The 17,089-nt window shown below is 35.9% G+C and overlaps 1 protein-coding gene and 1 pseudogene across 1 annotated transcript in view; one reads left to right on the top strand and one right to left on the bottom strand.

The window, feature by feature from the left end:
* Window positions 1-17,089, top strand: part of SLC30A9 (solute carrier family 30 member 9) — a 49,865-nt gene that overhangs the window by 8,532 nt on the left and 24,244 nt on the right. The window contains exons 5-7 of the mRNA XM_019628492.1: window positions 2,603-2,670; window positions 4,848-4,950; window positions 16,838-16,893. Of these exons, the coding sequence (XP_019484037.1) occupies window positions 2,603-2,670; window positions 4,848-4,950; window positions 16,838-16,893 (227 nt within the window). The remainder of the gene's footprint in view (window positions 1-2,602; window positions 2,671-4,847; window positions 4,951-16,837; window positions 16,894-17,089) is intronic.
* LOC109374162 (glycolipid transfer protein pseudogene) lies at window positions 5,006-9,191 on the bottom strand (annotated as a pseudogene).

The raw sequence follows: 17,089 nt of genomic DNA, 5'->3' as shown, positions 1-17,089 counted from the left end.
ATTTACACTGCACTTTGCCTTCCCTTAGAATCTTAGTTCTGTGAATTTCTTGGGATAGTTCTTCAGAGCATTGGAAGTATGTTTATCTCTACTTGCAATGATAGTATCACTTTGAAATGTATCAGTAGTGCTTTGAGTATTTTATGCTGATTGTCCTAGTAGTCCTCTGAAATCTATCCAAATTTTCTATTTTTGTTTCAGTACTAAAAAAACTTGTTTATTGTGAAAATTTTCAAATATATACAAAAATAGAAAAAGTGGATATTTGATATGCTCATTGTCCAGTTTCGCTAATTGCTAACATCTTGGGCATTCTGACTTTAAGGGGTAGTTTTCCAGTTGCTTTTATTGTGGAATTTATTTGTCAGTGTAACCGGATGCTTTCCCTAGAGGGTTGTGAATCTCCTCTCCTTGTGATCTCTTGCTTTTCCAGATTTTGCTTCTCTTGCTGCTAAATTTCCTTGGACTTTGTCACTGTTTCTGACTTAGTTACCACCAATATATTTTCACCTCTTCTACAGCCTTCTTTATTAGAGCAATTTGAGCTCAGTGAATCCTTTTTCTTATTAAAACATTCTATTCTGATTTTAAAGATCTCATTTCCCTCCCCTGTCTTGTTTATCCTATAAATTCTCAGACCTTTCTTCTAAAGAAGTGTTTGTCACCTTCCACTTTAAGCCTGATGCTTTCATTTATTTGGTATTCATTTATGCTGTTCCTATAATAATTTCAGTGAGTTTTTTTTTCTCTACTCAACCTAAGGATATGGCATATTCTCATTATAATAAAACACTCACATTCTGATTTGTGTTTATCAGTAAACAATAGAACTCAGAAATCTAGAGCCATGATCAGCATTTATAGTTTACAATAAGGGAGCCAATTGCCCACCACCAGTACCAAGTATTCCTTTTTCTTGGAACACCTTGTTCTCTAGAAGCCCAAGACAACCTTTGTCCTAGTTTTTCTCTTCATTCTTCTTCCTTCTCCGTTGGCTTTGTAAAAGACCCTGCTTTTTTCCTTACCCTTTAAATGTTAGAGAGTTATTATAGGCCCCTTTTTAATTGAAATCCATTAGCAAGTAAGTCTCACTGACATTTTTTCCAAACAGATACCTAGTATGACTGCTTCTCACCATGTGCCTTATCGAAACCGTAGTCTAAACCATCACCATTTCTTACCTTGATACCCTCCTGATTGAGCTCTCTGCCTTTGCCCCATAATTCATTCTCTACGTCATAAACTGTATCTTTTTCAAAACATAAATCACACTGTGTCAAGGATATGCCTGAAATCATCCAGTGGCTTCTTTTTGCCATTGGAATAAGATTTATACTCCTTACCATACATAGTTTGTGAAGTCCTGTGGAATATGGCCCCTGCCTCTTCCTCTGGCCTCAATTCCTACCATTTCCCTTCTGTCTGTGCTTTAGCCACAGCGGCCTTATTTTTGTCCTTTCTGTACACCAAACTTATTTCTGTTTCAGAGTTTTGAATGTGATATATATATATATATATATTCTGCCTGAAACATTCTTCCAGATTTTTTCATGGTTGCCTCCTTCTTATCATTGAGCTTCTTTCCCTGACTACTCTAGCTAAAATTATCCATTCCACCATACATCTGCCCCCCATTATTCTCTCAGTTTTATGTTTTACTTTATTATATTTATCACTATCTGATATTATGTATTTGTTTATGGATTTATTATCTATCTTCTGTACTAGACTGAGATTTGTGAATGAAGGGACTCTGTTTTATTTACTGTCATGCCTCAGCATATCTCAGCATCTAGAACTGTGCTAGGCATATAGTAGCTGCACAATAAATATTTCTTGAATAAATAACATAAGGCAAAATATATAAAGTGCTTTAATAGAAATAGAGGAGCGGGGGGAAAGGGTAGCTGGAAGGGGATTTACGTACCAAGTTGATGCTCAGCCAGACATGGAAGAGGATGGGTAAAACTTGGACAGATTACGGTGGAAGATGATAGCATTCCAGGGAGAGGACAGAGCAGGAGAAAAAAAATACAGAAATTATATATTCAAGGAACAGCAAAAGAACATTTAACTCAAGAAAAATATTTTCCCTGAATGTTTCTCTACCTATTTTATTTCAGTCTGTTTTGGAATTAAACACGATTATCACTTGAGGTCTTGGGTCTTTAGAAAACAGTCAGAAGTTAAATTAGAGCAGTAAACTTGTTGGCTTTGGTTGTTCCTTGTTTAAAAGTTAAAACGTTGCTGAAGGAAAGCAAAAATTTGGAGTCGATTTTAATTCAATACATTTGTATCACTTTATCCCTAGTTTTTATGTACAGGAACCAACTCAGATCCTTTCTGGAACTAGGCAAGAGATGAATTACAGGGAAACAAAATAAACAATTAAGGTTCTGGAAAAGGACCCAGATGCGCTTTGAATTTCCATCTACCCACTTATTAGAGGAAATTCTGGAGAAAAAGAAATAAGTAAACCTAGTTGTTTAGAGGTATTGATTGATACAGGAGATATTTTCTGGTGTGTTAAGAGTCACTTATAAGGTTACAATGCTTCTCTGGGAAATGTCAGAGATTAAAAAAATTTTTATTTTTTTTATAGCCCCGCTCCAGAATGACATCAGTTTTTTTTAAGGGGCCAGGAAAAGTGGTGATGGTTGCCATTTGCATGTAAGTACTAAAAAATAAACCTTTAAAAATAGAAATATATTATTTTATGTGTATATTCCAGAAATATATAAATGTATTACTTGGTATTTAAAAAAGAGAGATTTATATTGTTGTAGGAGGAAGCTGAATAAGTCTGTTTTTGTCAGTAAATTGATGGGGGTAGAAGCCACATGGATAACCATGCTTGTGTTGAATATACGGATTTTTGATACAATTAAGATCTAAGAACAGTTGCTATCTGAAAATTCTGTCTTATTTTCATTGTAGTTGATAGAAGTCTTTTTTAAAAAGTTGAATTAGTCATGGTCATTTTTAGCATAACCAACCTGGGTTATAGCTACTGAAGTGTATCTGCACTGTTATTTTTTCTTCACTTACCTGGTAGAACATAATTTATGTTTTTGCCATCTTTTCCCCTCTATCGTTTTAATTCATGTTGTTTTGTTTGCCTTTTATCCATTCTTAAAAATAATTTATTTTAAAATGTTTAAAAGCATTAATTCCATGATTCATTAGTTTTTTATTTCCAAAATATATATATTACATATCAGAAATTGTAATAGTGTCTGGAAGTACAAAATTCTTATCTTCAAGGATTGGAGGGGCACTAGACTAGAGGAAGCCATTTACAATAATACAGAAAAGAGATGATGATGCACTAAAGTAGGACAGTGGTAGGAGGGATGGCAAAACACTTTAGGTTCAACAAGTATTTAGGAGGTATGGAAAAGGATGTTGCCTAGGTTTCTGGACAATTGGATAGATGTTGCACCATCACCGAGAGAAGGAACACTGGAAGGAAGGGCAGGGTGGGAGCAAAGGAAATGATGAGTTCATTTTTGATTTTGAGTTTCTTGTAGGCACCCAAGTGGAATTGGTCAACAGGAGTCATTTTTTTTGTCAGTAAAACTGGGGTTAGCAATTAAAAGTTTTCTTTATCAGAGGAATGCGTGGAAGGTATGTAAGCTGGTTAGTATAGTACCTGGTACATAATATGTACTTCATAAATAATGTTACTATATATTGATGTGAAGCTTAGGAGGGAGATGTGGAGTAGAGATTTAGAGCTGAGAGAGATTAGTGTATATATGGTAATTAAAGCCATAGGCATAGTTAAGATCATGTGGAGAACGCATATTGTGTGAGGAAGAGAAAGCCCTCAGTAAAACTTGGAAAAATGCTAACATTTAATAAATGGGTGGAAGGAAAAGAGCTTGCAGAGGAGACTGAGGAAAAATAAGGAGCAAGGAAGGAAGAAAACCAGAGCGTCAGTGGAAGCCAAGGAAGACGGTGTTTTAAGAAAATAGTGGCAAATGCTTCTCTGAGATTAAGGAAAATACCAAAATATTTCTAGGAACTCAATAGCAAGAAACGGCTGGTGGTATTGATAAGAACAATCTAATGAGGTATTGGAGGGAGAAGCCATTGTTTAGTGTATTGAAGACAGTACAAAGTGAGGAAAACAGACAGCAAGAGCAGATATGATTTCATTCAAGACATCTGAAATGGAGGAGGGGGTAAGGGGTAAAAAGGGTAGCTGGAAGGGGAGTACAGTTTCCTCATTTATAAAATGAGGATGTTAATACTTGTTAATATTTATATAACAGTTATAATAAAACATGGTAAATGACTAGTATAGTGCTTGAGATAAATCATACTAGTTATTACTGTTAGAATTGGAGCAACTGGCTTGCTCAGAGCTAATCTTATTTATTTTAGCATCAATGGTTTTCTAGTATGACCCAGAGACTACTTGGTCTAGATTTGTCTTCACCTCTGGCATCTGCCTATTTCAGTAAACAGACTTTCACCAAATTTGACACTGGTCTACTGGACAATATCGAGTACAGATCTTCTTTTACCTACCTACGACATACAATTTCCTTTCTTACTTCCTTTTGTCCAAATGTAGAATGCCCTCTTTTCTCATCAATCCACAAAATGCACTTACTTTGCTTACATACATCATGCCTCATTTGAGTATTTAATGATACCATAATCTGTATTTTTCAAATTTGTACTCTTTTAACCTAAAACATAAGTTCTTGAGGCAAGGGATTCTTTTTAATTTACTTTTAACAGAATATAGTACAGAGGTATATATGGTCAATTAAATAAGCTTTTGGTGAAAATTTTTGTCCAAACCAATGCTAAATTGTTTTCTCTTTCTCTCCTAGCAATGGATTAAATTGCTTCTTTAAATTTCTTGCTTGGATTTATACGGGTTCAGCAAGTATGTTCTCCGAAGCTATACACTCTTTATCTGATACTTGTAATCAGGTGAGGGGAAAAAGCTTTTTTCTTATTAATTTTAATCTAAATGTGAGCCTTTTTAAACACTGAATAATTCCTATAGTTGGCATGTGGAAGAACAAAAAATGTTTTACTTTTGAATGATGAAGTACATAGAAATATAATCATAGTATTTTAAAGCAGGTTGTTAGGCTTTAAGAACTTCCAGCAATGGAATATGAAGTATGAGATTATCAGTCACTAAGTGTTTGGGCAGAAGCTTTTGTAGAAGAGATTCTTACATTAGGTGGAATTTTGATCTCTGAATATGAGTTCTTATGACTGTAAGAGCCAATGAATTTAAGTTTTTTTGAATAATGCTATAAACACAAGTGATTGATGAATTAAAATAATTTTTACATTAGAATAGTATTTTTAATTCCTTTCCTGAATTTGCAAATGCAGATTTTTGAAAAATTAAAATATCTCTTTGATCCAAATTTTGTATACTACAAACCTAAGCCTTTTTAAAGAACACAATAAAATTTTCTACTAGTGGTGTTATTTCACATTTTTTTTGTGATTCCAAAATAGAGATTAAGAATTTTTTCGTTTCTTCATAAAAACCACCAGTTGTTCCTCATGATGTGTATTTTTAACACACATCTACTCTTTGGGGGTTCCTCTGTTCACCCCAACACTTTAAAAAATATAGCTCTTTTTAGTGCCAAGAAGGACAGTTAAGGCAGCTGTGTGTTTCCTTCGGCCTCAGCCTCTGGAAGGGTTTATTGTCTCCCTCTTGAGAGAATATACAATAGGTAGTTTCTTAGGTTGGAAAAGCTGCCCGTGAAGAAAATTACGCAGAAGAATGCAAATACAGTCATCTCTGGTCAATTATTTGTGCCTGATACTTTTAAAATAAAGTCCCCTTGGTCATGGTCATCAAAGACTTGCTGGTTGTTTTCAGGTATGAAACAAAACTGGGTAAATATCGTAAGAAAGAGCAGGATCTATAATTATAGTGCTGTCAGGCTGGTGGTGCAACCACATGAGAACACACGCCAGGCTGCTTTCTTAAAAAATCCCACAATAGGGGTCTTGTATAATTTAAAATCACACTTTTCATGGTACTTAAAATACCCAAAACATCACTGAGCCAGATCCTCAGGACACAGTGCTTATTTTTAAAGAGAGGTATATGACATGGGTCCCCCAGAATCATGCTCCACGGTGGGGGTGGGAGTGGGGACAAAAAAACCCTAGGACTTGATTTATTAGCAGCATTAATTGAGTTTTACCACAATGAAATTAAGCCAGTCTGTGCTGCTGTTAAATTCAAAGGCGATTCGGAAGTGGGATCATTATTTATTGCTCCGTTAGGGCAGACTCTCAAAATGACTTTTAAAACCCTGTAGCTGACTCCTGCGGACCCTGGTGAGACTCTGGGCCCGCAGGGGGGTTGCCAGCTTGATTCACAGTGATTCAGGTTTGTCTGTTAATACAGAGTGACCGCATGTCAGGGGTGGTGGCCTGGGCGTGCCCACCACTGGGTACGCCTAACACCTTGTAGCTGAGCTCAGCATTCAGATTGGTGTATATCTCGTAGATGACGTCAATGGTGGCGGTGTAGTTTACCAGGAAGAGGCGGATCTTCTCCAGGCACTCCTCCTCTGTCACATTCTGGCCCGTGGAGAGTGCTTTCAGGAAGTTGGACTTACTGGGTGCCGTGTACAGCGCTGCCCAGAAGATCTTCTGCATAGTCCAGCCATGGTACTTCTTGAGGGCCATCTTGTAGGCCTTGGTGGCATTGACGCGGATGTGGTCGGGGTGGTTCACATCCCGCTCTCCATCACAGATGCTCTGGAGCAAGACCTGAATGAAGCGGAGGCCTCTTTTCAGCCACATCAGTGCCAGCGTGGCGCCCACTTTGGGCCACTCTGCTCCATACGTTTCCTTCTCTGCCTTTAAGATGTCCTGCAGGGTCTGGAACGTGGCCGGGTTGGTGTCATACACAGCTTTGATTTTCATGATGTTCCTACTTATGTCCAACTTGATGAGAGTAAACACTACGGACCCAAGGCAGTCGAAGAAAGGCAGCAGGTGGGACACCGCCTCAAGGAAGGGCCCGGTCTCGATCTGCTTGTCCCTGGGGAGAGGCTTCAGCAGGTGTTCTGCCAGCAGTGCCATTTCGGGGTCAAGGCCTGCGGTGATGCCCCAGCCAATCTCATGGGCGACCACGCCGGGGAGGGGGGGGTTGTCGGCCGCCGTGGTCCCTGCTGGGGCTGTCACTGTGGTGTCCCCCATTCCTTCCCGCCCCTGCCCCGTGGGCTCGAGACGTCAGTGTCTCCACTGCCGCTTGCGATGCGCCCACGTGGCTATGTGCTATTATTTCACATTTTAAAGAATGTAGTGTATTAAGAAAATGCCTTTTCAGTGTTTATTTTTTTATACTCCTGTTATTTAAGAACAAATTTGGGAAAGCTTACAGCAAAAGACGACAGATTCAATAAGAATATTTAAGACAAAGTTAAAAATAATAAAATCGTTAGTAGAGAGGACAATCTTAATTAATTAAACCTGAGAACTCGCCTAACTCACTGACAAATGGATTAAAATCCTTTGCAAAAGTAAGGAAAGAAGTAGAAGATTTGCTATCTGATACTAATAAATCTTCCTCTTGAATTTGTATTCAAGTAAATAAATTTTACTTGAAATTTTTTTTCAAGTAAAATTTTATACAGTAAATTCTTAACTACTATCAACAAAATATTTTCCCAGTCAGTTGTGGAGTGGAGAGGGGGTGGGGTGAGACACATAATGGATAATATCTATTTTGTTGAAAGCTTATCTGAACTTAAGAAAGTGGAAATGCAAAAATATTTGTACATATGAACAAGGAGATATGTACAGATTATTAGCTTCATTATTGTTATTTAAAACATTGAGGACAGTTTTTTAGTATCCATACTCTGAAATACTATTCTGGGTTTAAGGGAAAGTGGCAAATATAACTGTACTGATCTGGAATAATGTTAATTTATGTAAAAAAAAAACAAATTGCTGAAAATTATGTAAAGAGCTTCTGTTTCTAGCTGTGATGGACTAATGGGGACCAGACTTAGTCTTTTGCTGTAAAAAACTAGACAAAATATATGAAACAGTGTTTTCAAACATTGGACAATAGCAGCACAAGACCAAGATCATTGAGAGAAGGGAAACAAATAAGTTAAACCCTGTGATCTCTGAGATTTTGCTTGGAGGCACATTTGGGATAGTGGAACAGTGTGGGAGATAATGGTCTCATTAAATTGAGAAGGCAGAAATGAGAGTTTAGTGAGTCTGAGAAGAAATAGAAATAACAAGGCAGAGTTCCACAGAGGAAGGAACTAGGCAGACAGAAAGCTAAGGACGTCTATAGGGTTTTCCTTGAGTTGAATCTTTGTTGAATGTTAAGTTACATATGTGTAGTATAAAGCTCCTTGAGTCTGGGCAAAGAACCAGCAGGAAGCATTTAGCTGAGTAATTCCTATAGCACTCACACAGGGCTGGGATACATCAAGTTCTGACATTTGAAATTGAGTCCTCATCAATAACCCAGGCCAATAGAAGGGTCAAAACTTAGTAGAGGGCTAAATTATCTTTGGTGTAAAGGCTATTTCAAGCACCCCCCCCCAACAATGCTCTAAAAGCTGATCTGCAAGTAACTCAATAACCTGCCAAAACAAAGCCCCACATTCTAAGGAAGACAACAAAATCCAGACATTCAGTATAACGTTCACAGTGTTCAGCATTTAATTTTTTTAGAAGTACTAGACAGCCAAGAAGCAGAAAATTTGACTTCTAACCAGGAGAAAAATCAGTCAGTCAGACTCAGTTGGCATATGATAGAATTATAATAGCAGATAAGAATGTTAAATGGTTATTACAATTACATTCATGTGTTGAAAGGAAAACATGAACATATTAACAAGAGAAATGGAAGATATAAAAAAGAACTAAATGGAGCTTTTAGAGCTGGAAATATATCTGATATGAAAAATTAACTATGTAGAGTTAACAGCAGATTAGACACTGGAAAAACAATCAGTGAACTTAAATATATAACAGTAGAAAGCAGTCACACTGAGGAAAAATGACTGAAAAAAATGAAGGGAGCCTCAGTGACTTATGGGACAGTATCAAGAGGATGCTATCAAACATCTAAGGAAGAGGGCCGGTCGAGTGACGCGTTGGTTAAGAGCTGGCTTGGGACGCCAGCTCTGAGCAGCAGGGCCCCAGTTCGGATCCCACATGAGGGCCAGNGCCTCACTCTTGACTCTTCAGCTGATGACCTTGTTTCATATTTCATTGAAAAAAATAGGTGTAATCTGATAAAAGAGATGTAACCTGATAAAAAGTACCTTACTTCTCATTGCCAAATTTACTAACTTATTTACTTGTGTGCCAGAATACTCTGTTTTCCTTCCTACTAGAAATTAGTATTGGAACCAGTAGAGAAAGTTTGTCTTTACTATCTCAGAGTCCTGTTCTCTCCTGAATTCTTTTCAGTTGGGCTTTCACCCCTACCACTGCACTGGAATGGCTCTTAGCAAAGCCACCAGCACCACCAAAATGCCAAGTAGTCACGCCCAGAGTCAATGTTGCATTTAAACTTAGCTGGGAGGTATCTCCTACCAAGAAATGAATGTCATATCTGTGCAAATTGTTTCCTTTCTTCTGAGTTATATTTGAGACATTGCTCCCTTCTTGCAAAATTTAAAAATTGTCAATGATGACAACTGTAGTCATACCTTATTAGAAATGCTTTTCTTTCCCATTCATTATATTTAGAACACCTTAGTTTCCATTTTCCCTTTGAACCTTGTGTTTCTGGCACCCAACTGCTACACTGAAGGTGTGGACTCTCCTCAGTGGTAGAGATTTCATATGTCTTGTGAGCCAGCATTTTCACTTCTGTGCTGTGGCAGCTGCTGCCACTGCATCTTGCCATGAAATAACTTAGGCTGGTGAGACCTGCCTTTTGGGAAGATGTATCGCTTCCTGGCCTTATATGTCTTTCTCTTGAAGAATCATCCTCACCAGATTTTTGAATAGTAGCTGTTGACTTCTGAAATCTGTGTCACTAGAGGCCTTTTGAAGATTAATACTCGTCAGCCTTGAAATGTTCCAGGTTTTGAGTAAAATTTCTTTCTATAATATTACATCCTTTTTTGTAGTAATAGGGTGAGACTTTAGTATTTCATTTTCCTCTACTGTTTCCATATTTCCTGTTAGGAACGCTTGCTCTCCTACAAAAGATGGTTGCTTTCCTTCTCATTCCATTCACTGGAATTAAATATCTTCTTTATTTTTACTTCTTTTTTCCTTTTGGACTTAGACAATTGTTCTTCTATTATATTCTTTTTCTTGTGGGAACTCCAACAGTGAGGCATACGAACTATGTTCCACCGAAAGTATTCTCCCTTCAGAACGACACCCAACCCGCCAACACTTGATTTCTCACTGTCCCTTGAATACATTTACACTGCACTTTGCCTTCCCTTAGAATCTTAGTTCTGTGAATTTCTTGGGATAGTTCTTCAGAGCATTGGAAGTATGTTTATCTCTACTTGCAATGATAGTATCACTTTGAAATGTATCAGTAGTGCTTTGAGTATTTTATGCTGATTGTCCTAGTAGTCCTCTGAAATCTATCCAAATTTTCTATTTTTGTTTCAGTACTAAAAAAACTTGTTTATTGTGAAAATTTTCAAATATATACAAAAATAGAAAAAGTGGATATTTGATATGCTCATTGTCCAGTTTCGCTAATTGCTAACATCTTGGGCATTCTGACTTTAAGGGGTAGTTTTCCAGTTGCTTTTATTGTGGAATTTATTTGTCAGTGTAACCGGATGCTTTCCCTAGAGGGTTGTGAATCTCCTCTCCTTGTGATCTCTTGCTTTTCCAGATTTTGCTTCTCTTGCTGCTAAATTTCCTTGGACTTTGTCACTGTTTCTGACTTAGTTACCACCAATATATTTTCACCTCTTCTACAGCCTTCTTTATTAGAGCAATTTGAGCTCAGTGAATCCTTTTTCTTATTAAAACATTCTATTCTGATTTTAAAGATCTCATTTCCCTCCCCTGTCTTGTTTATCCTATAAATTCTCAGACCTTTCTTCTAAAGAAGTGTTTGTCACCTTCCACTTTAAGCCTGATGCTTTCATTTATTTGGTATTCATTTATGCTGTTCCTATAATAATTTCAGTGAGTTTTTTTTTCTCTACTCAACCTAAGGATATGGCATATTCTCATTATAATAAAACACTCACATTCTGATTTGTGTTTATCAGTAAACAATAGAACTCAGAAATCTAGAGCCATGATCAGCATTTATAGTTTACAATAAGGGAGCCAATTGCCCACCACCAGTACCAAGTATTCCTTTTTCTTGGAACACCTTGTTCTCTAGAAGCCCAAGACAACCTTTGTCCTAGTTTTTCTCTTCATTCTTCTTCCTTCTCCGTTGGCTTTGTAAAAGACCCTGCTTTTTTCCTTACCCTTTAAATGTTAGAGAGTTATTATAGGCCCCTTTTTAATTGAAATCCATTAGCAAGTAAGTCTCACTGACATTTTTTCCAAACAGATACCTAGTATGACTGCTTCTCACCATGTGCCTTATCGAAACCGTAGTCTAAACCATCACCATTTCTTACCTTGATACCCTCCTGATTGAGCTCTCTGCCTTTGCCCCATAATTCATTCTCTACGTCATAAACTGTATCTTTTTCAAAACATAAATCACACTGTGTCAAGGATATGCCTGAAATCATCCAGTGGCTTCTTTTTGCCATTGGAATAAGATTTATACTCCTTACCATACATAGTTTGTGAAGTCCTGTGGAATATGGCCCCTGCCTCTTCCTCTGGCCTCAATTCCTACCATTTCCCTTCTGTCTGTGCTTTAGCCACAGCGGCCTTATTTTTGTCCTTTCTGTACACCAAACTTATTTCTGTTTCAGAGTTTTGAATGTGATATATATATATATATATATTCTGCCTGAAACATTCTTCCAGATTTTTTCATGGTTGCCTCCTTCTTATCATTGAGCTTCTTTCCCTGACTACTCTAGCTAAAATTATCCATTCCACCATACATCTGCCCCCCATTATTCTCTCAGTTTTATGTTTTACTTTATTATATTTATCACTATCTGATATTATGTATTTGTTTATGGATTTATTATCTATCTTCTGTACTAGACTGAGATTTGTGAATGAAGGGACTCTGTTTTATTTACTGTCATGCCTCAGCATATCTCAGCATCTAGAACTGTGCTAGGCATATAGTAGCTGCACAATAAATATTTCTTGAATAAATAACATAAGGCAAAATATATAAAGTGCTTTAATAGAAATAGAGGAGCGGGGGAAANATATATATATATATATATATATATATATCCTGTCAAAATTTAAAAATAAAATAAAAATTATTTGAGAGCCATAAATATATTTTTACATAATCACCATTATGTGAATAATATCCTCTAAAATTTTTTATAAATGAAACTATGATAGTTTTATTTTTATTTTCAATTTTACTTCAGAGCCTGTGGCTCACAAGCCCCAGTTTGCTGACCCCTGACGGCTCTTCTGTCTCAAAAGTTTGCAGACCCCTATTCTAGCCCTTTGGGTAGACAGTGATTTCTTAAACAGGACACAGAAACAAAACCATAAAAGAAAAAATACAAATTAAACTTCATCAAAATTAAAAACTTATTAAAAGACATTCTTAAGAAAAAGGCAAGTCACAGATTGGGAGGCAGTAGTTACAAAGCATATAATCTGACAAAGGACTGGTACTCAGGATAAAGAAAGAACTTCTACAACTCAGTATTTAAAAAGACAATCCATTTTTTTTTTTAAGCTGAGCCATCCTGCCACCTGTTGGCAGCTCAGTGGCTGCTCAGCTCGGGCTGGGAATCAAACCACTGTTGCTCAGAGCTCAAACTCTTGAGCAAGCTCTTAACCAACTGAGCCACTCGGCCGGCCCACAACCCATTTTTTTTAAGAGGCTCAATATTTGCACAGATATTTTACAAATAAAGGTACAGGAATGGTGGCTAATGGACATGTGAAAAAGTGCTTAACATCAGTAGTCATCAGGGAATGTATATTAAAAACCCAAGAACACCTCTCTACATATCCAGTATAATGTCTAAAATTAAAATACAACCAAATATTGGTGAAGATGTGGAGCAACCAGACTTCTCAGACATTGCTGGTGGAGTGTAAATTGCTAAACCACTCTTGAAAACATTTGTCACTTTCTTGTAAACATGCCTATTGTATAAGTCAGCAGTTTCACTCCTAAGTATTTACCCAAGAGAAATGGGAATGAATGTGTACAAAGACTTGTACAAGTCTTTGTAATGTTTATAGCAACTTATAATGGACAAAAATCTGGAGTTAACCCAAATGTCCATCAGCAGTGGAAGAGAGAAACAAATTGTGGTATAGTATACTCATACAATGGAATGTTATGTAGCAATAAAAAATAAAATACTTATCCAGTAAGAAGCCTATATGCACCCCCAACAATATGCTGAATAAAAGAAGGCGAACACAAAAGAGTACTTACTGTGTACATTTATATGAAGTTCTGAGTACTTACTGTGTACATTTATATGAAGTTCTAAATAGAATTTTAATCTTTGGTTAAAATATTCAGAAAAATGGTAGCATCTGATACTGGGAGGACTGACTAAAAAGAGGCACAGAAGAACTTTTTGAGGTGATGGAAAGGTTCTGTGTCTGTTTCAGGTGTGTGGATTTTTCAAAACTCAACTCATTTAGAATTTGTGCATTTCGTCTGAATTTTAGCTCAAAATTTAGAATTTTCATATATGGGAATGTGATTCCTATTGTAGATATTTGATAATACTAAGGAATTAGTATTGATTTTTTAAAGTATGATAATGGTCTTGTGACTATTTTCTAAAAGACTTAGTTTTTTTAGAGATTCATCCAAAATATTTAACAATCAGATGGTCTGATGATTGGAATTCATTTGAAAGTATTCATGGGGAAGTAGGTATGGATTCGATAAAACAGACGTGGTCATGTATTTGTAATTGTCAAAGCGGAGTGATGGATGAGTTGGGTTTATTGAAATGTTCTTTTGGGGTTTTTTGTTTTATCTGTCTACCTATCTGTACGTTAGAAAATTTCCATAAAATAAAGTACAAAAGGATATTGTGTAGATTGTGATCATATTTTTAAGCACACACACCCCCTCTCTGAAATCTGGTACTGTATTTATATACAAAAGCAACATTAAAAACTACATATAGTTGTATATAAAGACAGTCTGAAACATACTCCAAACTCTTAAATGATTCCCTCTCTACTGTTTGAATTTCTTTACGATGAGCATATATTGGTGTTGGTACTATAAAAACAAATTAATCAAGACAAACGACTCACCAAGGAGTTCTCAAAGTACTTGCTGTCACATGATCTCAGCCTTTATTTAACTCTATTGCTGTTCAACCTGTTACAAAAATTAGAGTGGTCAGAAGGCTTTGATGAAAAAGATTTCAACCGAGCCTTCTTGAATAGATGAAAATTGCATTTCTCATGTCCTTTTGAGACCTATAATAACATTTTAAAAAATTTAATTCATTGTAATATTTTAATGCCATAGTATTCTTTTTATCTTTATCTCTCAAGGGACTAAAACACCTACAACATTTAAATTAGACCTATGTCTCTAATGATAAATAGTTTTATGATTTCTCTGACAGTTCATTTGGGAAAGCTTTTCTGCTAAATAACACATGCTATATTATTTAATATTAGTTTATATGAATTTATTGAGCATTTGAGTTTATAATGTGATAAGTGGTTAGAAGAAGACACAGTCCTTCTCTGATTTCTGTAAGTAGGTTGTACACACAAAACAACTAGAAAGATCTTCCAAGGCAACATTTAAGCAATTGCATGACAGTATGATACTGAAGGAAAACCAAAAAAGTGAAAGATGAATGAGCTCACTTATATGTGGAATCTAAAGAACAAAATAAACAGAACTGAAACAGACCCGTAGATACAGAGAACAAACTGATGGCTACTAGATGGGAAGGTGGTTGGGAGGCTGGGTAAGAAAGGTGAAGGGATAGGGAAGTACAGATTGGTAGTTACAGAAGAGTCACAGGGATGTGAAGTACAGTATGGGGAATATAGTCAGTAATATTGTAAAAACTATAGTGTCAGATGAGTACTAGACTTACTGGGGGTATCACTTCATAAATTATATAAATATCTAACCACTACGCTGTATACTTGAAACTAATATAAAATAATATTGAATGTCAACTGTAATTAAAAAAAACAGTCATGGGGATATACAGTACAGCATAGAAAATATAGTCAATAATATTGTAATAACTACAGTGTCAGTGGGTACTAGGCTGATTGGGGTTATTACTCTGTGAGGTATATAAATGTCTAATCATCGTGTTGTTTTGTGAACTTTAATAAAAAGAAAAAAAGTGAAAGATGATCATGGAGGGGGGAGCATTACTAATGCTTCTTATCTACTAGATGTTAATAGTTATTTATGCTGTAAACCTAACAAATGTAGGTTACATATATGTAACATATATACATATGTTGTAAATGAGCTGAAAAAGGTCTGGAAGGACACATATCAAATATAACTGATGCTACCTTACCTCTGGAGGAGAAGAGGATTAGGGGGTCTCTGATATTTTTATAAGAACTAATATAGTTTAGATTCAATTTATAAAATACTTGATAATATGCCACACTTTATTGTACCAATAAATCTGAATATTAAGGATTTTTAAAATAATTGACTATTAATTGACTTTTATAAACATCATAAACACACACATATATACAGTGTGAATTAATGAATATTTCAGTTTTTATGGATATTTCAGTTTTAATGTACAGGTTTAAAAAATTACATGTACTTCTTAATTTACTCTCATTCTCTTAGTTTAATTTACTGAAAAGCCATCATCTGTTTTTTAGGTAGTTTTAACCCTTTTTTCCTTTGGAGTCCAGTAGAAAAAAAACTTACAATAGTCTGTGTATTTGTGGTAGTATTCTAATAACAAAACTTTAAAAATCCATGCTCTCATTTTTGCCATATTTACTTTAGGTTTTGTTTTTGTTTTTAAAGAAATCTTAGTTATAACTTTTCCCCATATTTATTCTCTCCTTCCTCACCCCAGATAATCGCTGCTCTGTGTACATTGATATGTATACTTCCTGTGCATAGTTTTCCAGTTTTACTAGACATGTATGTGTCCATACACAATATATACTGTTTAAAATTTTTGCAGTCTTATTTTACAGCTATACAAGTTATTCATATAAAAAATCAGATATTACAGACCACCCTAAGCCTACTTCTCTCCTCAGAGGTATAAATATAGCTAAATACAAGTATGCATTCTTCTAGACCTTTTCCTGAACATTACAATATTTGTAGTTTACAAAACATAACCTCTGCCATACATAGTATTCCTAAACTTGTTTTTTCCCCTTACACTTAGGTTTGTCTAGGGGCTTTTAGCCTGTCAGTACAGATAGCTCTATTTCGACTTCATTCTTTTAAACTATTGTAGAAGTATTGTAATTTGTGGTTTGGCTATACCATCATTTGTTTTGCCATTCCTCAGTAATGGATTTTTAGGTTGCTTTCACGTTTTTCATCTTTACAAGCAATGGTGTTTTGAGCCCTTTTGGATTCATCTTTATTTCTCTCAGGTAAGTATTAGAAACCAGAGTTGCTGGGCTGTTGGACATGCGTATGTTGTTTCTTTGTCATTGCCAGATTGCACACTCTAGGTTGGTTTTTACCACATTATACTCCCCATCTTGCTAATGATTAATTTACCTTTTTTCTTCTTCATAGGGTTTACTAGCATTGGGCATCAGTAAGTCTGTTCAAACACCAGATCCTACTCATCCGTAAGGACATTACTTTTATTTTGTTTTTGTTTGTTTTGGTGCCGAGTCATTGAAATAAAAGCCACTGAATTTTAGAAATCTGTTCATATGTCTGTAGTTTCATGTTAAAGATTTGGTCATTTGTTCCACTGAAGTATCTAAAATGTAGGACTCACTGCTGCATCAAAGTAAATTTAAGATGTATGAGGTGTGATCA

This window comes from Hipposideros armiger, unplaced genomic scaffold, assembly GCF_001890085.2.
Source record: "Hipposideros armiger isolate ML-2016 unplaced genomic scaffold, ASM189008v1 scaffold_798, whole genome shotgun sequence".
In the NCBI taxonomy this organism is placed as follows: domain Eukaryota; kingdom Metazoa; phylum Chordata; class Mammalia; order Chiroptera; family Hipposideridae; genus Hipposideros; species Hipposideros armiger.
Note: the sequence above shows the minus strand (reverse complement) of the source record. Positions and strands in the feature narration are given on the sequence as shown.